This window comes from Brachyistius frenatus, unplaced genomic scaffold (genome assembly GCF_029030835.1).
Source record: "Brachyistius frenatus isolate BFR_SWC_R1_liver_20210118 unplaced genomic scaffold, ASM2903083v1 Contig_5, whole genome shotgun sequence".
Lineage (NCBI taxonomy): Eukaryota > Metazoa > Chordata > Actinopteri > Embiotocidae > Brachyistius > Brachyistius frenatus.
Genome location: NW_027210604.1, coordinates 2,402,520 through 2,430,375, shown reverse-complemented (window position 1 = coordinate 2,430,375; position 27,856 = coordinate 2,402,520). Strand labels below are relative to the sequence as shown.

Genomic DNA, 27,856 nt, shown 5'->3' with positions numbered 1-27,856 from the left:
AACAACACCGCAATGACTAGTGGAAAACATTTATCAACTTTGTATTTGATGAGGGAAGTTGAATGGGAGTCGATGGAGCCAACCTGTAGTTGCATTCGGTGGTATTGCAGCTTAAGCACTTCTGCAGCGGCCTCATTTTTTCTTAAACCTGGAAGCTATGAACACTTTTATATTCACTCTATGTGAACTGCTTACATTTTTTTTTTTTTTATTAAACTTTATTGTGACAAACAAATTAACAAGTCAAGATAGGGAATATATGAACACAAACTAAGAATACAGAAAAAGCAACAATGGTGATGTTATGGCACAATCTAAAACAGTTTTGTGTGGTGAGAAATTATGGGTAAATAACATTTTGTTACATCTCGTAAATAACAAGTCCGAGAGCATTATAGGAATTCTAGAGATCTCAAAATCACAATAAAGCAAAAAAGTTAAACCCTCCAACCTTATTAAATAAGGTGTTGGGGATATGGAACCATATAGATTGAGGTTCTGAAATGCATTCTTTTAAGAAGCAATTGTTATTAACTCTCAGAAAATGGGACAATACTACATCTATTTAACATTATTCATCTCATATTATGTTGGTATTAATGTGACATTAGTACTTTAATATCATAATATACTCATCCTAGTCATTATTGTATTCATTGGTTATCAACATTTTCACAAAATTAAATGAAAAAAACAACTAAATGTAAATATATTACAATTACTATATTGCGATTACTATGAATATATAATATTACAAGTACTACATCTTATTGTGTTCCTAGGCTGTCATCACTTTTTTTAAATTTTTTTAAATAAAATAAAATCTGAATGCAAATGATTATTTACGTCATACAATGTTAAACTTGTACACATATAGACAGACTCCGTCATACTCACTCAACGGCACTCTACACAAGACAGAAATTGGGTTTGTGAGTTTAACACCCCCAAATGTCACAATATGAAGTACAATAAGAGTGATGGTCAAAACACGTTAAAGAGAAAACCGTCTTTGACTGCAGCAGGTCCCGACATTTTATCCACTGCTGAGGAGACGCAGACATTAGTCCGATACAGACTAACCATGTGAAAAACATTGAAAAGTACATGATGGTCACTGTCCTTGTCATGAGCCCTGAATGTGCCCAGACATGCCAAGTAAATCAGCCAATCAGCAGCTGCAGCACTGATGGGGGGAGGGGGGGGTGTAGTCCAGAATGAAAACTTACATGCATGTATTTAAGTTTGTTGTCAAACTCAAAGATGCTAGTGGAAACAACAATCCCTTCACAATAGTACAATATTCTCAGGTTTCTAAAAGTAATTTAATGAAACCAAATTATTATTGATCATTTTAAGTTATATTTGCTTAAACTGCTTAAATAGAAACATACTGCAGGCTTAAGACGTTTAACACTGGAACTAAATAAATGCAAACGAGAAATGCAACTGAGAGTAAAACAAATCACCTCCTATTAATTGAAAAGACAACTTAACTTTGTTCTTACGTTCTGCTGCCCCCTGTTGCCCCCTTGAATCTCAGTGGAGTGGAAAAAAACATCGAAGAAAAATGAAATAAATCACCATGAAAAAAAAAATCCTCCCGCATCAGTTGTTTATAATGAGAATGTATAATTTTAAAGATGAGGACTTCGTCACTTGTACTCCATTATTTGTCTCTGTGTCTGTATGTCCATCTGTCTGTCGTTCTGCAGCTTCTCCATCACTGCAGTCCACTTAACAACGTCACCTCCAAAGGATTGCTTCTGAAATATTCATCTATTTTTTTTAGCATCTGTTCAAACCACTCAATGAACTTCTGCCAATTACGATACACTTTATGAACATCGTAGAACATCTCAGGGGTGTAGTATTGTCCAGAATTAGCTGTGTCCATTGTATCTAGTATACCTAGCAGGTTTCTGACCTGCTGTCTGTTTCCTCTCTTTGTGTTGTCAAACAGACAGTATCTATTGCCACAAAGGGAGACCAGGTCCCGAATGCATTTCTCTTTCTCGATGCGGCCTTTAATGGTCTGACCTTCCAGGGTGTCGCCATGAGTGAAGATAACCACTGTGTACTTAAGAGCATCCTTCCCAAAGACTTCGGGCAGCATCTTAAACAGTATAATGTTTGCTTCAGAGATTCGTCCTAATTTGACCACGATGATGAAGGCATGTGGTCCTGGACTGGCCTTTACTATTGCCTTTACAATCTCTTCATACAGCTTTCTGGGAGACAGAACTTTTTTAGTGAATCCTGGAGTGTCAACCACTGTGAGCTCATGAACCCCCAGTTTAGCTGTTTTAGAGTCGCTCTCTGTAGTGACTGCTTCAAAGCTACTGCATGATTTAAACTGCTTTGATCCCAGGATGGTGTTTGCTGATGCACTTTTGCCATCTCCAGGTAGGCCAAGCAGAACGATCCTCCTGACTTTCAAAGGATGAGCACCTGAAGGAAAGAAAATATACAGAGGCATAAAAAACATGATTGTTTTTTTGTTTTTTTTTCCAGAAGTAAATAAAGCACTTGTTTTGGGACATCACCCCTGGACCAATCAAGTTGCACCCTCAAACATTCATTGCTCTGACTGTGATTGTAGAGCCAGGGGTTTGATGTTAAATGCAATTTCTTGGATAAAGTAAAATTAAAGACTGTATCATTCACACCGAATTCACAACAGCGTACACGACAGCAGTGGTTCTCAACTTGTGGTTTGCAACCTTTCAACAACTCTTTCTGCTGACACAGCAGTCTGAAGTGTGGTGGCTTGAAAAGGCACTATGCAACACAATATCTTGGTCTCACCTTGTTTGGGGTGTCTTGAGGAATCTCCATTTATATTGTCAAATAGCAGCAGCAAATTTCGGACTTGCTCTTGATCTCCATTTATATTGTCAAACAAATGTCTCCCTGCAAACCTTGCAGCGAGTTGGGCAATTGGACCGTCTGGCTGTCTGTTGATGAACTCATCCAGTGACTCGCTGTTGAAGTCATTTCCTTTTGTGAAGAGCAAAAAACTCTTTTTCAGTCTCTGATCCCCGATAACTCCGATTGTTGCCTTCACGGCGTTTTCCTGCTCGGCGGTGAATCTATTAATTTCAACCACCACCAGGAACAAACAAGGTCTGGAGGACTGAAAGAGCACCTGAAAATGAGTTTTAATGTCCTCCTCTGATCCAAATATTCCTGGAGTATCGATCACTGTGATCTGTTTCCCAAACACTCGTCCTGATTTCTCAGAGATCTGAGTTGTCACAGGTTCAAAGGCCTGTCTCGACTCAAACACATTTCCTTGTCCTAAAATCGTATTTCCCGATGCACTTTTACCCACTCCTGAGTTTCCCAGAAGGATAATGGTGAGATCTGGAGCAGGACATGGATCCATGTCTAGACCTGTAGAAGAAAACAAAGATTTTAATTAAACAGCATTTCTAGAAAAAAGTTTTTTTTTTCATTCTGGTCTGATGTTGGCCATAATTTCTATCAGTAATAAAGAAGATCAGAGTTAAAACAGGTGAGATTTTATTTTAAATGGATCAAATCCTGAACTGTCCTGACATGCAGCGTGGAATTATATACACAGGTATCTATATAAACGGAGGATCTCTATTTTGTTCTATTTGGTGGCACTTATGGCAAAGAGCAGTAATTGCAGCTTTTTTGGGGGGGATTCACTTCCCAGGGGTCCAAACAGAGTCATCGGTGTGACATCAGTCTGTTGGGAGTTGAAGAGTGAGGCTGTTGCTGTTAGCACCGCCTACTCACTCTAGTGGAACAACCACTGCTGCGTGATGGAAAACCAGGCGGCCAATCGGTTTGTGAACTGCTGTTTTGAAGTCTTGAGTCCGGTATTTTGGCCATCATCATCTTTCTATTCAGGAGCCGGACGTGACCATATTTGGACAAGCTGAGGAGGATCAAGCGGTGAATTTGACTCAATATAATAGGGAACTCGAGGACGCTAGCCTATGCTCCGCCCACCTCCAGAGGAAACCTGATGGCACCACAAGCCTGTCAATCAGACAGACACACCCCTAAACATACCGCTTTTTGAGGCCCAATATCTTATAAATTATGGAATTATTTTCCAGAAAACTCATGAGAAGGAGTGACTTTAGCGGATGGCCCCATTATGACTAGTGTCTAAAACTATATTGACTTTGTATTTCATGAGAAGTTGAATGGGAGTCTATGGAGCCGCAAGCCTTTTTGGTGCCACGCCCTAGCGGCCTTCTGTGGTATTGCACTTAAAGGCACTTCTGCACTGGCCTCACTTTTCAGACCAGGAAACTACACACAAACTTTTGAGAATGAAACAACCAAATTCAATAAGTCTAGTGATGGGAAATTACATACTTTTAATAAAACATGCAGTTTCAATGAAAACATAAAATGGAATATGACTCCTAAGTGTACAAGGTGGGAAGGTGATATCATAAACTCTTCGCTCTTTTTTTTTTGTCCCGAGTTAACGTCGAATCGAAACTAAAACCATTAAAGATAACTGTAACTACTGAAATTAAAAACAAGACAAATAAACGAAACCAAATATAAAGAGGAAACCGATCAACTTTAAATGAAGAACATTATTTAATGTTTGCTGCGGTCAGAAGCAGCTATTGTGTCAGCTAAATCAAGTTACTTAATTATGAATAAAGAGAGGAGAGCCTCTGCAGGTGAACGTCATCTGAATAAAGAAAGACAAAATAATAGACCATAAAAGCGGGAGACAAATGTATTTTTTTTTGGTCAAATTTGTCGGACATACCTAAGAGTAGGAAGGAGGGTGTTCAGAGTCCAGACAGACATTAAAACGCGTCTTGCTGTTCCTCATTTACGCCTACTAAAACTTCCTCAAATTTCACATAGCCTATTAAACTGAACCAACTACCAAAATACCTTTCAAAATAAAAGCAGCGGATATTTCTTTTGTTTTGTTTCAGACTTAAACTCAGCTGAACACAGACCGGGTTTGTCCTGATACATGATCAGTTTGTCCTTCTGTGCTTTGAAACGTTATAAAAAATGTTTGCTGATTTAATTTGCTCAATGCGTAACTCACCCTCTGTCTGTTTTATTTTCTAAACCGGATGTTCTAAATCTGTCCTCGGGTGTTTAACCAACTGTTTGATCCGTTGAAGTGCACTTCCGCAATATATGCAGACTGTCACTTTCAGAGTGAAAATAAAGTTGCTGCAGCGATCATGGCAGACAGACGAATGTCCAGTGAGTCGGATTTGTTTCTGATTTGTCACTTTGACCTTTTAACGTGTCATTAATGTGATCAGTGTTGTTTAATTTATCTTTACTAACAACTGAAAAAAAGTTTGCAGCATGACTTTTGCAGCCATGAATGTTCTGAAAGTTATTTAATTCTCTCTAATTTTAACTCGCAGAAAAGATGAGAAACAGCAGAAATCATTGCATACAAAGTCAATTTTGTCCCGTAAAGCCATAAAATAGTTATTTCGGCAGGTGTACTCAGACTGGATTCACTTTTCAATCAGAGCACACTGTATGTTCATCCACCACACATAAACCACAACCCCACTGTCACGCGCTTCGTGCTGTCAACTCGTTTTAATAATTTACTTTCAGTAAACCTTCAACAAACCTTCTCTGGGTGTTGATTACTTTACGGTTTTAGGTTTTGACGTCATGAATAGGGTCAACGGGTCCTGAGACTTGTCATGAGACTAAAACATAAACAAGGAGTGCCTTTGCAGGTAGTTATTGATTAGAGGGTCACGTGTAGTGAATAGCACATTTTAGGAGAGATTCACAAGGTGTAAAGACGCAGTTCACTCAAAGAAGACCGTCAGATGAGATCTGTGTTTTTTATATAGTTTGTTGTCAGGTAATTTCTTAGTTGAGATCTAAAATGTGCACTGAAAGTTGTATCATGAAAGATCAGGATTATTACATTGAGTAGCACGAATGTAACGGTACTAACTGACAGATAATGTTGAGGACACAGAATAGAAGTTGAATTTAGTTCAGTTTAAAACAATAAAGTATTATAAAATGAGATATCGAATATTTTAAAGAAATTTCAGACCCCTCATGGATGTAAGCAAACGTCCTGCCAAGGTCATCAAAATCTTCAGAAACAGCCGTTTTTATTTTCCTTAATCTTTTTTTTTTTCTTTTTTTTTTTAGCTTTCAGTCAGAGGACTAAAAAAAGTACATGCTACATTAATTCTACAAATGTCATTTATGTAATCACCTGTTTAGGTATTTTGCTATTTGCAATGTTTAGTTGTTTTTTTTAGGTCTTAATGATATACTGAAAACTTTTTTTTTTTCCTTTTTCTGTGAACAGCAACACGAAGAAGAAGTATGGATTACCGTAACGGTATGAAATCAGTCTAAAAACCATTTGAAGGAGTTCTGTACATTTGTGTCAACATGGTGATTTATAGAGAATAGTTTTAAAAGGAATTGGATGGTTTGATCCGAGATGGCTTACTGTTTAATGCCCTGTCATTATCAAGGAACAGATATATTTTCTCATACGGGCTGAGGTAGCAGTTTAGACAGAAGGTGCAGACGGTTTTACTTGAATATGGAACATAGAAGGACAACCTGTTTGTCGAAAAAACTGTTTTGTAACAAGCAGGTTTGGATTTGGTCATTTTAAGGAGGGGAGTGTCTGTGGTAAAAACGTTAACAGACAAAATCAAAAATGAAATTGAGGCTGAGGCTGAAAATTGGAACAAAAAATTCCATTATTGTGAAGTTGAATGTGACAGGGAGAAGAGAAAAAAAAAGTTAAGAGAAAGTTTTAGAGATGTGGACTTGAGGCTGATTGATGAGAATATCAACAAGGGGATGGACAAAAAGGAGTCTGTAGAGGTAAGTAAGGATCCAACTTATGAAAGGGTGTCAAAAATCGTAGTTCTGCAGACATACCAGGGAAATCAAAAAGTTCAGGCACTGTTTGTGTTGCATACAACGGTGATGCGCATGGAGCAAGTGGAAGCAGTAACCTATGCAAGTACTCGCCCGAGTTACAGATGTTTTGTGATGATTTCAACACGGACCTGAAGCTTCAGCAGAGCGCACGTCAAAATGTTTTGCCAAATTTTGGGGTGTCAGGGACCCAAATACGACAATCCACGATTGTGGGCCAGAAATGTGCACGTTTTCAACCCGCTGTGAACAAGCGTGTCGTCGTGTCGTCGACCCGAGCGTCATCGCTCGACCCCTCAGACCGTTTGCGCTGAATGTTTTTCCCTCCGACGCCTCAGAACGTCACAGCAGAGCTCTGTGTTGACCTCCTGACCCTGGAGGACGAATTGCACACACAGCGCACAACTCCGCAAATGTCCAAGCAGTCCCACCTTTTTCGCTCCTGACCCGACTCGCCTTCTTCAGTGTTAAACGTGACTAACGCAGGTGTTGATTTTGATCAATCAACATAATTTGGTATACTTAGTCACAAAAGGTGTAGCTTCTCCCGGCTCCGTGCGCATCACAATGCTATGCGATGCTCATGCAACAGACGCCCACTTTAATGTAGCAAAATGCTCTTTTGCCGCAAACTATGTTTTGACGAGGCTCGATGAAAGGATAAGACTTAAGCACAAGTGATGTCTGCTTTGGAAAACCAAGCTCTGTGACTTGTTTAATGAACCTGACACAAATCCCTCAATGTTGTTAACGGTGTCGGGGTAAGCAAGGTTGAGTGTGCATACAAGGTACAGGAAGTGTACATTTCAGCTGGAAGTCCATTAGCACTCATAAATAGTTTATGTCACATCATCAGTGTTTCAACATTTGCTTTCTATTAAGACTTCAGAGTGGTTCTTGTCGGGAAGACCGGAGCAGGGAAGAGCTCCAGTGGAAACACCATCCTTGGAAGAGACGCCTTCAGAGCCGAGATCAGCCAGTCCTCAGGTAACATGGAAAGTCAAGGTTTTTGAAGCTTTTCAAATGTAGGATTAAGGTGAACCAAACCGAAGAAAAAGACTTGAAGTACGTCTAAAACACCTCCAGTGGCGACATTGTTTTATGAACATGTGTCTCTGGCTAATAAGCTCCTGCATCCTGTGATGTAAAGTCATGTTTCACAATTATCAATGTGTTTCCTCTCCGCAGTGACCAGAGAGTGTTGTAAGCAGAGAGGGGAGGTGTTCAGTATGGAGGTGTCCGTCGTCGACACTCCCGGCCTTTTCGACACTTTATTACCTGAAGACACGGTGAAAAGGGAGATCTCCAAATGCATCAACATGTCGGCGCCGGGGCCCCACGCCATCCTGCTGGTCATCAAGGTGGGACGCTTCACCCCTGAGGAGCAGCAGGCTGTGAGGCAAGTGGAGGAAATCTTTGGGGAGGATGCCTGGAGGTACACCATCATCCTCTTCACCGAGGACGACCAAACTGAACCAGCCTTCCAGCGACAGCTCGAGAGGGCTGGACCTGAACTTCAGTCGATCCTGAAGAAGGTGAAAAACAGATTCCACGTCCTCAACAACAACAAGACCAACGATCGGGGTCAGGTCCTGGATCTGCTGCAGAAGATGGAGAAGATGGTGGATGACAACGGGGGGCAGTGTTACTCCAACATAACCTACCTGGAGGCGGTGAAGATGTTGGATAAGAGGGAGTCGGAGCTCAGAGATTTCTACGAGAAGAAACTGGAGGAGGGAATCAAATCTGTCGAGTCAAAGTACGAGAAGCTGCTGAGTGAAGCTCAGCAGGAACGAGAGCAGGTGGAGAAACGACTGCAGTCCGAGCTGAAAGAAGTGAAGCGGTACTATCACGCCTTAGAGAGCGGAGTTCGCCATGTTGTCGAGCAGATCGGACCTGCTGAGTCCTTTGAAAAGTTCCACACGACCTTGAAATTAAATTAACATCTTAAAAGTTCACTGACTGTTTCTGATACTTCAGGTCAACTGACATCATGTGTGATATCACAGCAGAAACTGGAGTGTGTTACGAGCTCCAAAATACTGCTGAAGTGCTGCTCTTTGTTCAGTTCTTGTCTCTGCCAACATCCTGTGGCAGAAACGGACAACTTCGACAACAGGAAGGGACAAACGAGCAGGACAGTAACAAAGACAATCTGACATAAACATTCAGCTGTTAAAGACGGACAAAGCTGGACAGCACGTATTTTATACAGCTATCACATGTAGCCAAAGAACACTTGAATATAAACTGTACATTTAGTAAATTACTTTACCGATTAATAAACCTTTATTTCACTATGTCTTATTTGTCACTCGATTAGTGCCTTTTTTGTTGTCAAACTTCACCAACAGTTCTAATGTCTGGGAACTTTCTAGGGGACTAAGTGTTACTTCAGATAATTCTTATCCGTGTTACCAGCATGGTCTAAAGCCCCACAAAGATCATACAAATTAGTCAGAAAATGTATCGAGAAACAACGGCTGGTCACGTCACAACATTACAAAAACAATGACAGTGTTTTTGAAATTTTAAAGTAGACCGTTTTGTTTCGGATCGCCACCTCAGATTTCCACGGGATGTCCTCCTCGACCAATAAGCAGCTTCCAGCACTGTAAGCCCCATGTGAGCATGACCTGTTTTCTCCTTTAAGTAGATGTGATTCCTGAGGGGCACACGGCTTAACTCCCTGATGCTGAAAAGTGTGAATCACTTTCCAGTGATGACCTGGAAAGTGAATTTGTATTATATCCCGCACCCTCCGACGCGCCTGCTAAACCACCTCTGGTGTTTCTGAGATGAGTCACCAAACCATTCAGTGCGAGTTCATCGAGGTATCTGAAGAGCAAACCTTAAAACGATATTAGTCTAGGATAGCCAGACCCTATCTTTATCGATGTGTGCCAGTGCTAGAAAATGGTTTGGTTGCGCCGATGTATAATTCTGCTTTAGGGGGATGAAAAACAAAAATGAAAAAAAAGCCTTCTGGCTTGTTTGTATTTCTTTAAACCAATCACAACCATCTTGGGCAGTGCAATAAATCCAGGGTTGCAGTCAAACAGTCAAGGTTCCCCAGTTGAATGAAAACGCACTTTGAAGTATCAAAGTGGCAGCCATGTTGAGGGCTAGTCGAATTCTCCAAATGCTGCGGAAAGATGCTTTAATACCTCCTTTCTTATCTCCTTTAGCAGAGGTTACACTAGACAATCCTTAACGAAAGAAAAGGATATAACGCCATCCCACAATTTCTGAAAGCAACACATCGCTCAGTCAATCATGAATTACAGTATATGATTTGTAGAACTGACATGTTATGTCTACCTTGCATACATTTACCAATTAGGCCTCCTTTATTATACATAAAATCATACTAATTGGGATTTACTTATCTTCCTGAAGCCAGATGCCATTAATGTCACTGAAGGCATTTTCATCACCAACATCCTAACACAGTGTGAGAGATAAGGATTTTGATTTTTTTTTTTATACACTTTATTAATCCCCGAGGGGAAATATTGCCAACTAATATTTGCATGGACTCCATTTTACTGCTGACCCGTGTTTAACTTGCACAGTCTGACTGGAATCACTGAGCATTAGCAGCTTAAAATGTCAAATAAAATAAAGGCACTCACATTCTCACTATTCACACACTTGAATAAGATAGAAGCACCTTTTCCAAAAATGTCAGGAAGCAACTGTGAGGCTGATTTTCGTTGGTCCAATAATCTGCAAGGCAGAGAATACAGAGTACAACACAGTATGTAAATGGTCCACGTGCACTTTAGTCTTCACAAGAAGCCCAAACTAATGCAGAAGGCAGGCTCACAACTGACCAGAGAAACCTTGTTTCTTAAAGAGGTTTGTCAGACTTGACAGACAGAAAGCACATAAAAGAAAATAATTAGTCGGCTGAAAGTGGCCGATTTTAAATGCACCAAAGAAATATGTGGATATTAATTGTGGCTTCTCATTTTGACGTTGACATTTTGTGACATTCTATTAGATAGGCATGAACTTACCAAATGTCCCGATGTGAAGGGAAAAATGGCGAATCCTGCACTTCAGTGAAACCAGAGGTCAAAGTGGATGTTCATCCAGTGAAGGTAAAAACAGGTTAAACGTTAGAATTAAATAAATGCAAATCAGAAATGGAACTAAAAGTAAAACAAATCAGCTTCTATTGAATAATGAAAAAACTTTGCTCTACATTATGCTGCCCCCTGCTGACTCACATGTTGTACTGAGTCTCAACTCAGCAGAAAAAAAAGAAGTAGAAATGAACACTCCCTTTCGGGAAATTCCAATCATTTACGTAAATTCGACCAATCTCTGCAATATTTGCAGGAGCTTGTCATTTTGCTAAACTCCAACGTTTCCTTTGCAGTGAAGTCACTCAATAGAAGTTCTGCAGAAAGTATGACAGTATAAAGAAAAAAGGTTATTTTCCAACATCAATGTTTACAGAATGTGTCTGCAAATTTAAAAGAAGTAGTAAAAGGAGTTTATGGTAACATACAAACTGTTGATGGAGCCTACAAAGGAAACGTAGTATATTACTACCACAGTATTACAGGGCAGTAGAACAGTAAGATAATTACATATGTACATATATATATATGTATTATGCTGGTTACCACAGCTGCAGGTTATTTGGAGTATGAAACACACGATCAAATGAGAAACCAAACGGAAAATACTGACAACGACAGAGAATAAAAGTTGTAGTTTTATTGTACGTTTAGTATTTGAGGTCATTTTCTGGTTTCAAACTATTTCTTTGTTTTATATTCAGAAGATTCTGTTCGGTTATGAATAAATAAAATAGTGTCTGATTTAAACAGTAAATCTTTAGTGGGTGAATCAACGGTCTGAGCCGCCAGACTGAGGACAAAGACATCCACATATGCACATATCCACTGATCCAGAGTCTGTTACGAATCGTCTGTCCCGGGTGTCCGTGATTTCGTCCGTCCGGTGCGCTGAAAGCGTCCGAGTCACAGTGCCGTCCCCGGTTATCTCTGATGATGTCATCTACCTGACGGAGGAAATGCCTGACCTGCAGTCCATCTCCTCCGCGAGTGTTGTCGATCACACAGTGTCTCCCTCCGCAGCGGGACACACAGCTTGGACACACAGCTGCTGGACCGGATGGTGTCCCGGAGGTTCAGCCCCCCCCCCCTCCCCAAAGCGTCTCCGTGAGTGAAAAGCACCACGGTGTGTTTGGAGACGTCCCCGTCAAACAGCCGAGTCAGCAACCCGAGCAGCCGGGAGTCGTCTCCGGACAGCCGGCCGACTTTCACCACAAACACGAACACGTGTGGTCCCGGATCAACCAGGTCCATCATGGTCCTGATCTCACGGGCCAGCTGGTCCAGAGTCAGACTTTGTCCTGTGAGTCCGGTGGAGTCCACCACTGCGATGCGTCCTCCCTCCACCTCCGCCGACCCGCGCCGGTGCTGTCTTCGGATTCCATTGAAGTCGCAGTCGAGCTCAAACTGACGGGATCCCAACAGGCTGTTCCCGGACGAACTTTTACCGCCTCCAGCCGGACACTAAATTCTGTGTTCTAGTGGTCCTTCTGAAATTGTAATACCATAACAAATGAGATATTTGGCTTGTAAAGTAAAACAATACCACTAAGAGCCACTGACTGTTTCAAAGACACCACACGTTCAAAGGGAGGGACTACAAGCAGATTAAAATCCAGAGCTGAGATGAAAATGAAACTATTCAGAAGTAACACATCAACACTGATCAATTGCCTGTAAACAAAAAAAAACAACAACATGGCTGGAAAATATGCTCTGCTTGGTAAGTCGCCTCCATAAAATGATGATGATGAACTGTTTAACGTAACTTCATAGTTTTACTGAATGTAATCTAGATTCTGTTTGTGTTCATTCTTAGAAGCACTTTTTACATGAAATCTAGAAATATGCTACGTAAATAAAACAAAATATTTTCCTTATTGGTAAATATGAAATATTTTCAGTCTCTATATACTACTCGAATAGGACTTATAACAAGTCTGCTTTTTATTTTTGAGTGTAAACTTCTCAGAGTTTATTAAACACTCAAAGTTTAATATAAAAGAGGAAACACGACTTCCGTTTTCTCATCGTTGGCGGCGCCTCTGTTTCATGATTTCCTTAGTGAAACAGGTCCGACTGGTGAATCTCCATTTATGGTAAAGAAAAAGAACGGCTGTGAGGAAGCTTCTTTAACTTTGTGACCGCTGATATTGTTGAAACATTTCATTCCTCCGCTGCTTTTATTGTCAGTTGTACTAATCAGTTCGTCAGAGACTAAAACTGTAACGTGAATATTCTGGATTTATCTGTTCATTATGTGACATAACTGTTCTGTAGTGTAGATTTCATTAGGAACACAAGTGAGAGGTCTGATGAAACTTAATGTAAACTTTGACCTTATGTGTTTGTTGGAACCAAAACATTTTTTTGTTTAACCCCAACCACGAGTTTTTGCAAAAAGTTTTGCTTTCCTGTAAATCAAATGGCTCAAAGCATGCAGTATGTTTCATTTTCGTCCACTCCAGTGTACGTGTAACTTTCATGTCTTAACAGCCCAAAGCGTGTCATTCTCAAACTTTGCCGTGACACCGGGTTGGAAATACAGTTCAAAGATTGTTTCTCCTTGAAAGCATCCCGGCAGCTTGCTGACACTTTCTGTCAGTTCAGTGACCAGTTTGACTTTCAAATGAAATGCTCTTTTTTATCAGGGTTTGATCAAATCTACTTAGAGAGCTGCTCATAGAGATATAATGATACAAATTATAATTTAGAGTTTACTTCTTACAATATGAGTCAAATATATTCTTTTAATTTCTCCAGCAGAAGAGGAGGATCCAAACATCAGGATTGCACTTGTTGGGAAAACTGGAGTCGGGAAGAGTGCAGCAGGAAACACCATCCTTGGAGGAAAACCTTTCAAGTCGAAGCTGTCTCCTTCCGGAGTGACATCAGGGTGTAAGAAGGAAACAGGAGAGTTTGAAGGTGAACCGCTGGCTGTGGTTGATACTCCAGGTCTGTTTGACACCAAAGAAACTGAAAAGGAGGTGAAGGGAGAGATTGTGAGATGCATCTCATTGGTTTCTCCTGGTCCTCATGTGTTCCTGGTGGTGCTGCAGATCGGCAGATTCACAAAAGAAGAACAAGAAACAGTGAAAATCATTCAGAAGATGTTTGGAGAGAATTCAGCAGATTACACCATGGCCCTGTTCACCCATGGAGACAACCTGGAGGATGATGGAGTCTCCATTGAAGAATTCATTGGTGAAAACACAGATCTCTGTGGCTTCATCGGTCAGTGTCGTGGAGGATATCAAATCTTTAACAACAAAGACAAAAATCCCTCTCAGGTCAGAGAGCTGCTGAAGAAGATCAACTCGATGGTTCAGAGAAATGAAGGAAAATACTTCACCAATGAGATGTTCCCAGAGGCTGAGAAAGCCATAAGAGAAAAAACATCACGACTTCTGAGAGAAAATCCAGGTATGGAGTATAAAGAAGCAAGAAGACGAGCAGAGAAGTCCAACTCATTCATTAAGAATGTTCTAGTTTGTTTAGCAGGTAGTGTTGGTGGAGCAGCTGCTGGAGTTGGTGTCGGAATTGGAATTGAAATTGGTGTTTGAGCAGCTATTGGAAGTGTAGGAGGTCCAGTCAGCAGGAGCTGCAGTTGGAGCTGCAGTCGGACTTGCAGCGGCAGCTGTTGGTGTGGCGGTTAAGGAGAAGGCGTGCGTCATACAGTGATAATCAGAGTTAAATAACAACTAGCTGCAGCTCGTTATCAGATTTAATCACAGTTTGGTATTTTTTATGAACTCATCATCTTTGTTCAAAGCTGTTTTCTGTTCATTTCACTCACTTTAGTCCAAAACAATCTAAATGCTACCTTATGTAACTTCTGTGTTTTAAAGTTGTAAAAACTGAAAAAAAAAAAACCCTCTGATTTTGATTCCTTAAATGATGCATCATGATTAAAAAAGATGAACATTGTTGATGAAGGTTCTTTTCTCGTGCTGTCAGAGGAGTCGTGACCAAGGAGAGCTTTTGAAAAGCTCAAATCAAGCAGTTTGCAGAAAAGAGATACAAATGGGATGTTTGTGTTTATTGACAAGCAGCAGAGACAATTTGTTTCATGTATCCCCTGTACTTCATCACTATTCTAACACGTTAATAAATATAAATACATAAAAATCAGTATCTGATCCTTTTTTTTTTAGCAGGTGTGGTTTGTGTTCTTTGGTATCTCCTCCCTCTTCAGTGTACCAAATAAAACAAACATCATACACCTGGTGTGTATAGGTAGACGCCTCTGACCTACTGTGAACACACCTGAACTGATCTGACAGCAGCAAATTAAAATGTTTCCCTGATTGGATATCTGTCTGTTTCAAAGAAATCACATGTTCAAGGAAGCTAAAACAGAATATAATACAGAGCTGGATGAAAATTAAACTAATCAGCAGTAAGACTGCACATCAGAGATCAGCCTGTAAAAGACAAACATGGTTGGAAATTATGCTTTAATAAAAAAACTTTAATCTTTTTGACTTTTTTTAGATTAAGTTTCATCTTCAAAGTTTTGATAAAAGGTGATGAAGCTCAAAATCACCTGTTCACTGTAATATTATAGTTGTACATATTTGATTTTATTTCTATGAACATCAAGTGTTTATATCTTATCTATTTATTAATTCTGAAAAGCACTAATTACATCAGATCCAGAAAGTTGTGACATGAATAAGTTTTTATTTCCACGTTGGTTTGAAATATTTTCAGTCTGGAATTGGACTATAAAATGTCTATTTTTAGAAAAATAAAGAATTAGAATGGAAAGATTTCAGAGTTTGTTAAAGCCCCAAAGTTGAATAAGTAGAAAACAAGAAGATGACTTCAGTGATCTCTTAGGTGGCCACGACTGTTCGCTGTCCTCAAAAACAGGTTTTACTGGGGAGAACTGCTGATGAAAACATTCTTTAACATCGTTATGTCTCATTTTCATTTGTATTTTTGTTTTGCTTCGTGACTGTTGACGTATTTGTTGTCGCAACAGTTAGCAGTTGGCATTTGTGCACACTAAACCTGACAAGCCACAGAACAGAATACTTTGTGTTTTATTTTTCTATTTTCAAAAGAGCCTTGACAGAGTCCACAAGTCACTTTCACTCATTTCAGACCAGATGGTCAGGGTGTAGTATTTCGATTATCTTTTAGTGTGCTAATAGTTTGAATAAATGAAAGTGACTATCAGGTGAATATATTTTTTAAAATATTTGTACGTCATGTGACTTAAAGTGTAAATCAGGAAAATGTTTTGCCGTAACTGTTAATAGGAACAGATTTTGTGAAGTCAGATGAATCTTTCTATGAACTTTGAACTTTTGTGTGTTTTTATCATTTAAATCTATATATTGTGTCCCAAAACTACAATCCAAATTTTACAGAGGTCATTTTAAAGTGCAGGAAAAAACAATCGAGTATATAAATGACAACAATATCGTACAAATATTACTGCTACTGTCTACAACAATTAAAGAATTTCAGTATGAAAATCTGCATATTTTATTTCACCAAGTATCCTTTATCACTGATAAACACTGTATCTGATAACTGTAACAAACAAAACAGCTTCAGAAAATTGTGATTATTGTAATCGTGTAATTCGAGAGCTGCTGATAGAGATATAATGGTAAAAACTGGAGTTCACTTCTTACAATATCAGTAAAATATATTCTTTTAATTTCTCCAGCAGAAGAAGAGGATCCAAACATCAGGATTGCACTTGTTGGGAAAACTGGAGTCGGGAAGAGTGCAGCAGGAAACACCATCCTCGGAGGAAAACCTTTTCAGTCGAAGATGTCTCCTTCCAGTGACATCAGGGTGTCAGAAGGAAACAGGAGTTTGAAGGTGAACCGCTGGCTGTGGTTGATACTCCAGGTCTGTTTGACACCAGAGAAACTGAAAAGGAGGTGAAGGGAGAGATTGGGAGATGCATCTCGTTTGTTTCTCCTGGTCCTCATGTTCCTGGTGGTGCTGCAGATCGGCAGATTCACAAAAGAAGAACAAGAAACAGTGAAAATCATTCAGAAGATGTTTGGAGAAGTCAGCAGATTACACCATGGCCCTGTTCACCCACGGAGACGATCTGGAGGATGATGGAGTCTTCATGGAACAATTCATTCATGAAAACCCAGATCTCCGTGGCTTCATCGGTCAGTGTCGTGGAGGATATCACGTCTTTAACAACAAAGACAAGGATCCCTCTCAGGTCAGAGAGCTGCTGAAGAAGATCAACTCGATGGTTCAGAGAAATGGAGGAAGATACTTCACCAATGAGATGTTCCCAGAGGCTGAGAGAGCCATAAGAGAAGAAACAGCACGACTTCTGAGAGAAAATCCAGGTATGGAGTATAAAGAAGCAAGAAGACGAGCAGAGAAATCCAACTCATTCATTAAGAAAGTTCTAGGCAGGTTGTTTAGCAGGTAATTGGTTTGAAATTAGTGGAGCAGCTGCTGGAGTTGGTGTCGGAATTGGAATTGAAATTGGTGTTTGTGCAGCTATTGGAGTTGCAGGAGGTCCAGTCGGAGCTGCAGTTGGAGCTGCAGTCGGACTTGCAGCGGCAGCTGTTGGTGTGGCGGTTAAGGAGAAGGCGTGCGTCATACAGTGATAATCAGAGTTAAATAACAACTAGCTGCAGCTCGTTATCAGATTTAATCACAGTTTGGTATTTTTTATGAACTCATCATCTTTGTTCAAAGCTGTTTTCTGTTCATTTCACTCACTTTAGTCCAAAACAATCTAAACGCTACATTATGCAACTTGTGTTTTAAATTTGTAAAAACTGAAAAAAACCTGATTTTGATTCCTTAATGATGCATCATGATTAAAAAACAGGAACATTTTGATGAAGGTTCTTTTCTCGTGCTGTCTGAGGAGTCGTGACCAAGCAGAGCTTTTGAAAAGCTCAAATCAAGCAGTTTGCAGAAAAGAGATACAAATGGGATGTTTGTGTTTATTGACAAGCAGCAGAGACAATTTGTTCCATGTATCCCCTGTACTTCATCACTATTCTAACACGTTAATAAATATAAATACATAAAAATCAGTATCTGATCCTTTTTTTTTTAGTTTGTTTTCTTTAGTATTTGTGTGATGATGGAAGTTTTCCTTATAGTTTATATGAAAAAGTTGAATCACGGAGCAGATGAAGAACTCAGAAAACTCCTCCCAGCTGACTACGACGTGTCTTCAGAGGGCCGCGGAAGATATTAAAACTCTTTAATTTGTTTCAGCTGTGAAAGTTGAAACTTCAGGTTTACAGAAGTGAGCAGCATCAAGGACAGATTGGAGATAAGCTCCTCCCCCTTTGGTGCACCAAATAAAACAAACATCATACACCTGGTGTGTACAGGTAGACGCCTCTGACCTACTGTGAACATACCTGAACTGATCTGGCAGCAGCAAATTAAAATGCTTCCCTGTTTTGATATCTGTCTGTTTCAAAGAAATCACATGTTCAAAGGGAGGAGCTAGAAACAGAATATAATACAGAGCTAAGATGAAAATTAAACTAATCAGCAGTAAGACGTCGACACATCAGAGATCATCCGCCTGTAAAAGACAAACATGGCTGGAAATGATTTCTGCCTTGTAAGTACATTTACAACTTTAATAATTAGGGTCCGAGCATCGGTGCAAAAGCCTTATTGTATTTCGTAAAAATGTTCTCGGTCGTTGTCGCGAAAAATGTTGTATTCTGGTGGAGTCGCGAGTGGGCGCGGCCAAATGCCTCGAGAGCGCCCCCTACAGAGATGCCCCGGTGGCCACATTTACCTAAATTCACGAAATCCGGTGGACACGTGTATCACACCGAGACGCCCGAAAAAGTTACATTGCACCGTTACGTCAACTGGACAGGAAGTCCACCATTTTGAATTTAGTTGCCATTTTGGGCGATTCTGACACGTTGTACTTTGTCGAACTCCTTCGAGGGATTTTGTCACACCGACTTGAATTTAGGTTCTACGGATAGAAAACATGTTTGGGATTAAAAGTTGTATAAATAATTCGTTTTCGTCGATGCGTGTGCCAGTAAGAGGCGGCCATTTTGAGTGTCTCTCCATGAAACTACGAGTTGCTTTAAATCTTACGTACATGGACCGACCTTCTCCAAACATCACAGGTATGATAACAGCCCCGCCCTGAAGACCCCTGTGGGGTAATATTCGCTCATAGTCATAGCGCCCCCTGCTGGCCACTGGAAATGACACTTTTCATAATTTCACGTTCTACGTTGAGCTGGTTGATCACATGAACCTAAAGTCGGGTCACAACAACCTAAACATGTAGTTAATGATATATTGAGATATTCGTTGGACTTTGTCAATGGGCATCGCCGTGACGATGCGGCAAAGTTGGATGTCTCGCCGTGACACAGGAAGTTGATGTCTAAGGTCAAAGGATGCTTCAAACCTCACGAAACGTGCCACATACATCCAGTGTGGTGAGATGATACATCTGATATGTTTTGCGAGTGGGCGTGGCCAAACGACTCGCCAGTGCCCCCTGCTGGAGACAGGAAACGAGACAAAAATAGCAACTGAGACAATAGCTGTCCCTGGAGCACTGCACTTCAGGGAGACTGCTTCAGGGAGACTGCTTCGGGGAGGCGGCTTTGGGGAGGAGACGGCACGCCGGAGTGTGAGGGCCAGTACATCACTGCTTGTTTGAGATTAAGTTCCATCTTTAATGTAGTTTTCCATTTTACAATCAATGCAGTGTGTTTACTCCTATTACCATTTTTTTTTTTTACTGTCAATGCAGTATTTTTACTCTTAATGCAGTTAATTCACTCTTCCTGCAGTACTTTTGCTTTTAATGTAGTACTTTTACTCTTAACACAGTACGGTCACTCTCAATGCAGTAGTCTTTGCCTTAATCCAGTGCTTTTATGCTCAATGTAACTTGTACTTTTACTATTAATGCATTACGTTCACTCTTAATGTACTTTTAAAATCAATGCAGTACTTTTCATCTTGGTGTAGAAATGTAACTCTCCATGCAGTACTTTTTGCTCTCGATGAAAACATATTCAGCATTGTTTCAGCGAAATCCCTCAATCAATCAATCAGTCAAACTTGTTTTCAAGTTTGGAGCTCACAAACCACGTGATGCACCACAAAAGTCCGGTTCGGTTCGGCTCGGCTCGGCTCGGTTCGGTCTGGACTCACCTGTTCATTTAAAACAGCTCGGACGAGAAAACAAAAATAAACTTTACCAGAATTCATCTTTTTACTTTCGGATCTGTCATTTCCTGGAGGAGAGTCAGTTGGACCGGAAACACAAGAACTCTTTCAAAATAAGAGTGTGTTGACGATCGTAAACAGAAATAGATGCACGCATAGCACGTATAGACTGGATAAAAAGCACGTCAACACGTGTTATTAGTATTATCATTAGTAGTCTTTTTGTTGTTTTTAGTTTGATAACAAAATGTATTTGAACGCAGCAAGCTGCAGTCTTATTTTGATGGTTATGATCAGAAAACTGAATTAATTTCGTTTTTACTGTCCCGTTTTGTATTAATTCGTGTTTATTGTACATTTCGCAGCTTTAAGGTGTTTTTCATGTGTGACGCAGTTTTTATTCGGTGTTGCTTTCACTTTCCCATCCTACTGACGGCAAAAAAAAAAAAAATGACCGTGGAAAAAAGTGTTTACATACTGCACCATTAATAAAAGCACCACTACAGCAGTATGAAAACTCTCCATTTCAAGACAAAAGTCCTGCATGAAAAAAACAAACAAACAAAAAAACCCTCCTGAAATAAAAGTAGGTACATAAGGGGGTTGCAAAGTGTAGTTAAAGTTAAAGTAGTCGACTGGTTTGGTCCCTCTGACTGATATAGTATTATGACATCGACTTAATCAGCAGCATGTTGCAGTTGTAGCTGCTGCAGGTGGAGCTGGTTTGAACAACTTTACGCACAGTATCATACACAGGGAGAGCAGGTAAATCAGATGGGTCTCAGATGATTACTGAGACGGAAGAGATGGAAATCTGGTTTCAGTTTTTGTTGTTGGGGGTCATTTAGAGATTTATTTAAATGAAACTATGTGGGAAGTTTAGAGGGAAAAATCCCTGTTTGTTGGAGCTGTTAACAACTCGTAGACATCTGAAATGTGATCCTGACATAAGTTGAAATATGAATATATGATATTATTCCTGTTTGTGATCGTCACCAGCTGAAGGTGACAGTTTGTCCTTTCTGTGTATTAATTATTATCCTTGTAACACATCTCTTCCTGTTTCTGATTCTGGGTTTGAACAGCAGGAGGGAGGAAAAGAAGAAGCAGCAAGAATGAACCTCCAACAGGTTTGAGTTTACATGTTCGACCCCCCCACTCCTCCCCTCCTCCCAACTGCTCAGAAAACACACTGAAAAATAACTCAATTTGGTCTTTCTGCCTGTAAAAGCTGCTGAAACACAACAGAAGCATCAGGCTGTCACCTGACTTCAGTCGCTTTGTGTTTCAGTGTCGGACGTCAGACTGGTTGTTGTTGGGAGGACCGGAGCAGGAAAGAGCTCCAGTGGAAACACCATCCTGGGAAGAGACGCCTTCAGAGCAACCGCTAGTCACTCCTCAGGTAACTCGCACACTGTTTCTGAACCTCCTGCAGCACACAGACAGACGACCGGGTACGATCACCATCACGAAAGCTTAGTTGATTTATTATCATGCAAATAAACGTGATTTAATGTCTTTTTCTACTGATTTTATGCCACTATTATAGTATAATTCTCATTATAGTTTGAACAGACATAGAAGAAGCGCTTATTTACTGACTGTGATGTTTGGCTTCGAGTCTAAAGGTGGAGAAACATTAAAAAGATAAATCATAGAAGAAGAACAGAGCGCAAGGAGAATAAGCCAGCCAACCAGCAAATGTTGAGCAACATAGAAACAGTGACGGGAATCTTACACATCTGTTAGTTTCATCCAGCTGTTTTTATTACACGGGAAAGAGAAACGATTTTACAAAATGATTTCCTGTGTGATGTTTTAACCACTCTCCGTCTGAATCTTTCCGCTCCTCAGTGACCGTCGAATGCACCAAGCAGCAGGAGAAGCTGTTCGGCCGGACGGTAACGCTCGTCGACACTCCCGGCATCTTCAACACATCGGAGGCCGACGAGACGGTGAAAAGGGAGATCTCCAAATGCATCAACATGTCGGCGCCGGGGCCCCACGCCATCCTGCTGGTGATCAAGGTCGGGCCCTTCTCAGCAGAGCAAAGAGATGCCGTGAAGAAGGTGGAGGAGATCTTTGGAGAAGAAGCCTGGAAGTACACCATCATCCTCTTCACCCACAGAGACGAAGTGGATGATATCGATCAGGCGGTGCAGCAGGTGGGAGAGGACCTGAAAGTTGTCCTGGAGAAGGCCGGAAAGAGATACCACATCTTCAACAACTGCGAGGCCAACAATCGTTGCCAAGTTCTGGATCTGCTGCAGAAGGTGGATACGATGGTGGACGACAACGGGGGCAGTGTTACTCCAACATAACCTACCTGGAGGTGGTGAAGATGTTGGATAAGAGGGAGTCGGAGCTCAGAGAGTTTTACAAGAAGAAACTGGAGGAGGGAATCAAATCTGTCGAGTCAAAGTACGAGAAGCTGCTGAGTGAAGCTCAGCAGGAACGAGAGCAGGTGGAGAAACGACTGCAGTCCGAGCTGGAAGAAGTGAAGCGGTACTATCACGCCTTAGAGAGCGGAGTCCGCCATGTCGTCGAGCAGATCGGACCTGCTGAGTCCTTCGACGAAATCCTCAACAAGTTCCACGAGACTCTGAAACTAAACTGAACTTTATTGTGTCTCTGCCCCGGGTCATTCCTGACCTGTCATTTTGATTAATTCACATATTAAAGATAGATGTTTTATACTTTTCTGGTGTTTTTCAGCACCAAAAACCACCTCAATATAGTTTTACATCTCTGTGACGCTCGACCGAGAACGGGCTGTTTTTGTCTTTAAGTTGCACCGATACCGATGGTTGGTAGATTCTTCTCTGAGTGAGTGGGCCAATCACCAATTTCCTTCTTCCTGCTGGCTTCTCGACAGGTTGACCACCTTGTGACAGCGGGGCCATGTTGAAATGACTTATCAGTGCAAGTTTGTGACTGTGACGTTTTAGGGTATTAACATTGATAACCACGCAAATGTGTTTTTCGTTATTAATCAAATTCCTAAACTTTCCAGACCTTTTGTAGCCCTTCCCTCTGCAGATATCAACAAAAATGTCTCAATTGTAACCACAAATAGCCTCAATAAGTCTAAAGATTGTAACAACAATATCAGATGATCGTTTTAAAATAAAAAAATAGATTTAGTGATCAGAACAGTCATAAAAGTCACTGAAAAACCTGATTTTAATTCCCAACACATTATCAACAAAAGTAATTATCAAATGTATTACATCAAGGAAATGTATATGTAATAACTTGTCTGGAATAAAAGGAAATGTAATGAATATTTCTTTGGTCCGGTTTGAGTTTAATGTTTCGGTGTTTCAGCGAGGCGTTTGTGTACCAGCAGGTGGCGCCATAGGACAAAGAAGTCGAGTCAGTCAGACTGATTGACAGATGAGGTGTCTCCAGCATTTGGATTGAATTAGACTTCACAGCTGTTCCTCATAAAGTAGTCAATGAGTTTAAATTACATTTTCCTAAATTCAATTGTGTGTAAGTCAACGCGTCATGAAATCTACATTTTAAAACGGAGAAAAGATGAATTTGCAGAGAAGAAAATGTTTGATGTTTTGGCAGCAGATCCACCTGGTTTTTACCTGAAGGGCTCGTGAACACACACTTGAGGCCATCTGACGACTGACATTATGAAACAGAGGAAACGAGAGCAGCAGGAGGATATGAAGCGAGGAGCTTGTGGCAGTCAAGATGCCGTCTGAAGGAAATAACAGAGACTGTCTGTCGTCCGTTTGTTAAAGGCTCACGGTTTACGTTTTGTATTTCAAACTTAAGAAAGACTTCAGTCTAATAAAAGCAGCGGTGAGTGACTGTCATAAATAAAAGTGTTTTCAGTTTTTTGAGTATATATTTGGTTTCCTTTAAAGAAACAGAAACCTGCTGTGGTCTAATGGTCTAATGGTGACTGGGGAGGGGGAGGAGGTGTGACCAGGTTTCTAATGTTGTTTCCTTCTTCTCTAAGTCTGGTCTCATTTTCATTGCCGTCATTTTACACACTTTGTTTGAATCTGAATCAGGTTGAAGACGACGGCTCTCAGACAGGTAGGAGGATTCACTCCGTCTGTCCCGGGTCAGGATCCAGATCCGGTTCTGGATTAAAGTCAGAAGGGGGATCAGTTCAGGTAGTTAATTCTCTGAATCAGAAATATGATCACATGGGTAGATAACGCGCTGCTCATTTCTCTCCTGCTTTCAGTGCTTCTCTTGTCCTTCGTTGCGTTAGTCGGAGGTCACAACAAACTTTTTTTTTTAAAGTTCAGAACCTTAGGGACGTCCTGAGTTCTGCATGTCGTCAGAAAGGGACAGCGTGTCTGCGACTTCTCGCCCGAGAGGTCAACGTTGTAAAATGAGGCGGCGTGACCTGCTCATCGTGCTGATTTAAACGAGCGGATCTTCTCAGTCTTATCCACAGTTTGTCTTCCTAAGAACTTTAAGGACTCAATGTGTCTCCGGTGTGTCTTTAAGCTCCGTCCAAACCGCAGAAGAGCAAAGACAGATGGGTATGAACAAGTTAACAATTTCAAATGGAGACCAGGAAAACAACAGCGTTTAAAAAGCTGAAATGAAGCGCATAAAGAGTTTAACGGGCTGAGATGAGAGATTGTTTTTGAGATGTTTTAGTAAAATAGCACAAAAGGGAGAAGGAAGTTGTTACTGATCATTTGTAGCTTTAAAATGAAAATAAAACAAAAATCCACTCTGAGAAAGTCTCAGGTCTGAAGGTTCACAGGATGTCTGTGGTAGTAAGAGGTACAAATTTAAGCAGAGATGGAGGAAGTACACAAACTGCAACTAAAGTACGAACAACACATGGTAAAAGTATTCCGGAACAAGTAAAAGCCCTGCTGTGAAACTTCAGTAAAAGTATGTGAGTATAAACAGGAACATGTACTTCCAACAGTAAAAGTATTCGATGTGCTGTGCAGGTTGGATTTTTAACCATTTTCATTACGGATCAATCTTCATAATATTGTCTCAATTGAATCATTATTTGGTTTGTTAAAGTTGCAGAAAAATGTATACTTTCTGACTAAGTGGGCTTGTGTGAACACCTTTGAGTGACACACACACACACACACACACACACACACACACACACACACACACACACACACACACACACACACACACACACACACACACACTCTCTCTCTGACCACCAAAATTCTGCATTTCCTACTCAGTGATTGACAGCTAGAACAGCGGAGTCAGCAGATTCACTCCCAGACGATGGCCGTGTCCCTTCTGATCTCATCTTTGCTCCAGATGATGATGGTGATGATTATAACGAAGAGTGACAGTAAGTGATCTGAGCTTCCTTTAAGACACACAGCAGTGAAATATAAATGTATGATTCTGATATGAAATTCAGAACTCCAACAGAATCCTATGGAGAGATGTAAACCAAACTTCCCAGGGTGCATTTCACTGATAAACAGCCAATCACAGAGCTTCCTGTTCCGTTGTTTCAGCACAACATAATGATTAAAAAAAAAAAAAAAAAAATACACAATAGAATCTGAACAAAAATACACATCTTCTTCTATAGAAACTGCAGCAGAGGCTCATGGGTAATGTAGTGTTAAGAAAACACAATGTGAAGTCTGATTCAAATTGGTCTGAACACAAACCTGTACAACAGATTCATCCTGCAGCAGAGTCCCTGTGATCAGGAATGATCTTTAAGTATGGGCAGCTCAATGGTCCTACATGTTGTGTGTGTGTGTGTGTGTGTGTGTGTGTGTGTGTGTGTGTGTGTGTGTGTGTGTGTGTGTGTGTGTGTGTGTGTGTGTGTGTGTGTGTGTGACCTTTGACCCCAGCCATCGCTGTGGACGTTGTCACAATATCTGCAACCAGCGGGGAGCCTGTCCGGCTGCAATCATACCTGCTGAAGGACCAGACGTGGGATGTCAGGTGGACAAACCCCCACCTGCTGCTGGAGAAGAACCGGACGGCGTGTCAACACCAACGCTGCGAGCTGCTGAGCGACGGATCGCTGGCAATCAGCAGAGTTCAGTCCGGAGACTCAGGAAACTACACGCTAGAGGTGTTTGATAAAGAAGGGAAACTAAAGAGGAAGAAGGTGTTTATTCTGCAGGTGGAAGGTGAGTCAACGTCTGTAGAGACAGACACTCACCAACAGCAACAAACAACAACAACAACAAACAGTAACCAACAACATCAAACCCCATCAGACGCCAACGGACAACAAACACGATCAATATCAAACAATAACAAAACCCAACAACATCAAACACCAACTGACAACAAGACCCAACGAAAAAAAACAACAACCCACAAACAACAAACAAACACAAATACCAACCAAAAACCCGTTTTGAACCAGCCTGTATGAAACACTGCATTCTGTGGTCTGGAGGAGTTAACAGCTCCGTCTCTGTGCGCCTTCAGACACCAGCAGCACCGCGGGGGGGTCAGGACTCATATACAACCTCCTCTTTCTATTCCTGCTCCTGCTCTTCGTCATCATCATCATCATCCTTTTCATTGTGAGGAGGAGGAGGAGGGTTGATAAGATGACAATCTCAGGTAAATCAACCAATCAGAGACAGTCTGGGCGCTGGCCTGGTCTGTTAAAATGAAACATTAGCAGATTTATATTAATAAGAAGTCATTCACTTACGATCTGCTCTCCTGCTTTCAGCTCCGAAGGAGGAGAATGAGTATGTGGCGATGCAGAGTCACCATGGCAAGAAGGGGGAGGATGAAAAGAAGACGGGGAAAGAAGAAGAGTCTGCTTATGGTAAAAAAAAATAAAAAATAACACAAACATACGGCAACTTATATTCCGTGGCATGAATAATACTTTGTGTAGACATTAGAAACTTCTTTAAAGTAAAAACTGAAAATGTACAAACAAATCAAACTGGTTATGAACGTAAATCAAAAAGTTAAAGAAATCTAAGTTCATTTAAACCAAGGATTTTGAATGTATACAGCACATAAACAGGTTACTTTTAATTACAGCAGATATGAAAGTCCAACGAGACAAAAACTAAACAATTTAACTTTTACTGAATATTTGTTGACTTTAAATCTTTTCTAAACTTTGTGTGCTGTCTTGTTTTACTTTCACAAGTTCCCTGTAATCCTGCCAATTTCACCGAACATGAAGAAGACATCTACGTCTGAGGACCAATCAGAGCTCATCTTGTTTTCAGCGTGGCGTGCCTTACCTTCAGATCACTCATCTTTTGTTTTTACATCACCGATGGGCATTTTTCAGTTCCCCGGAGGAATTCATATTTTTCTTAATTCTGTTTCTATTTGAATGAAAATAAAGTAAACTTGTAGATCAACTCTGTGGATGATTATTTTTTATATTAGAGAGTTCCAATGATTAGAAAACAAATACACAAGAACCATGATAGTGGGTAACAAGTGGAAATTAAAACTGCAAGCAGTGCTATGCGGGCCCTCGCACGCTGCATGTTGGGGATCCAGCGGGTCGTGCAGCAAGCGAAGGTTCGCATATTCCCCTTGGTATAACCTTTGGGTCACTTTTTGGCAGCCACGGCCACCCCGATCGCCTAAAAGGAATTATTTTGACTTTTAACTTTTAATCCCGAACACGTTAAGAGTGCACAGACTAAATTTCAAGTCGGTCCGACAAAATCTGCAGGAGTACAAGT

The 27,856-nt window shown here is 40.7% G+C and overlaps 2 protein-coding genes, 1 long non-coding RNA gene and 2 pseudogenes across 3 annotated transcripts; 4 read left to right on the top strand and 1 right to left on the bottom strand.

Moving 5' to 3' along the window:
* Nucleotides 1–208: 208 nt before the first annotated feature.
* LOC138631690 (GTPase IMAP family member 4-like) lies at nt 209–4,833 on the bottom strand. Its single transcript, XM_069716821.1, has 3 exons — nt 4,772–4,833; nt 2,809–3,396; nt 209–2,451 (listed from the first exon to the last, which is right to left on the bottom strand). The coding sequence occupies exons 2-3, from the start codon at nt 3,386–3,388 to the stop codon at nt 1,724–1,726; spliced, it is 1,308 nt and encodes a 435-aa protein (XP_069572922.1). The 5' UTR covers nt 3,389–3,396; nt 4,772–4,833; the 3' UTR covers nt 209–1,723.
* A 335-nt stretch (nt 4,834–5,168) lies between these two features.
* Nucleotides 5,169–9,217, top strand: LOC138631748 (GTPase IMAP family member 7-like). Its single transcript, XM_069716915.1, has 4 exons — nt 5,169–5,229; nt 6,326–6,358; nt 7,798–7,902; nt 8,104–9,217. Exons 1-4 carry the CDS (start codon nt 5,208–5,210, stop codon nt 8,856–8,858), a joined length of 915 nt encoding a protein of 304 aa, XP_069573016.1. The 5' UTR covers nt 5,169–5,207; the 3' UTR covers nt 8,859–9,217.
* Nucleotides 9,218–12,616: 3,399 nt separating this feature from the next.
* On the top strand, nt 12,617–18,128 carry LOC138631740 (GTPase IMAP family member 9-like; annotated as a pseudogene).
* A 3,139-nt stretch (nt 18,129–21,267) lies between these two features.
* On the top strand, nt 21,268–23,496 carry LOC138631845 (GTPase IMAP family member 9-like; annotated as a pseudogene).
* Nucleotides 23,497–26,687: 3,191 nt separating this feature from the next.
* Nucleotides 26,688–27,487, top strand: LOC138631877 (uncharacterized). The gene is made up of 3 exons (XR_011311760.1): nt 26,688–26,753; nt 26,869–26,967; nt 27,304–27,487. It is a non-coding gene; the product is annotated as an uncharacterized lncRNA (long non-coding RNA).
* The last annotated feature ends 369 nt before the right edge of the window (nt 27,488–27,856 follow it).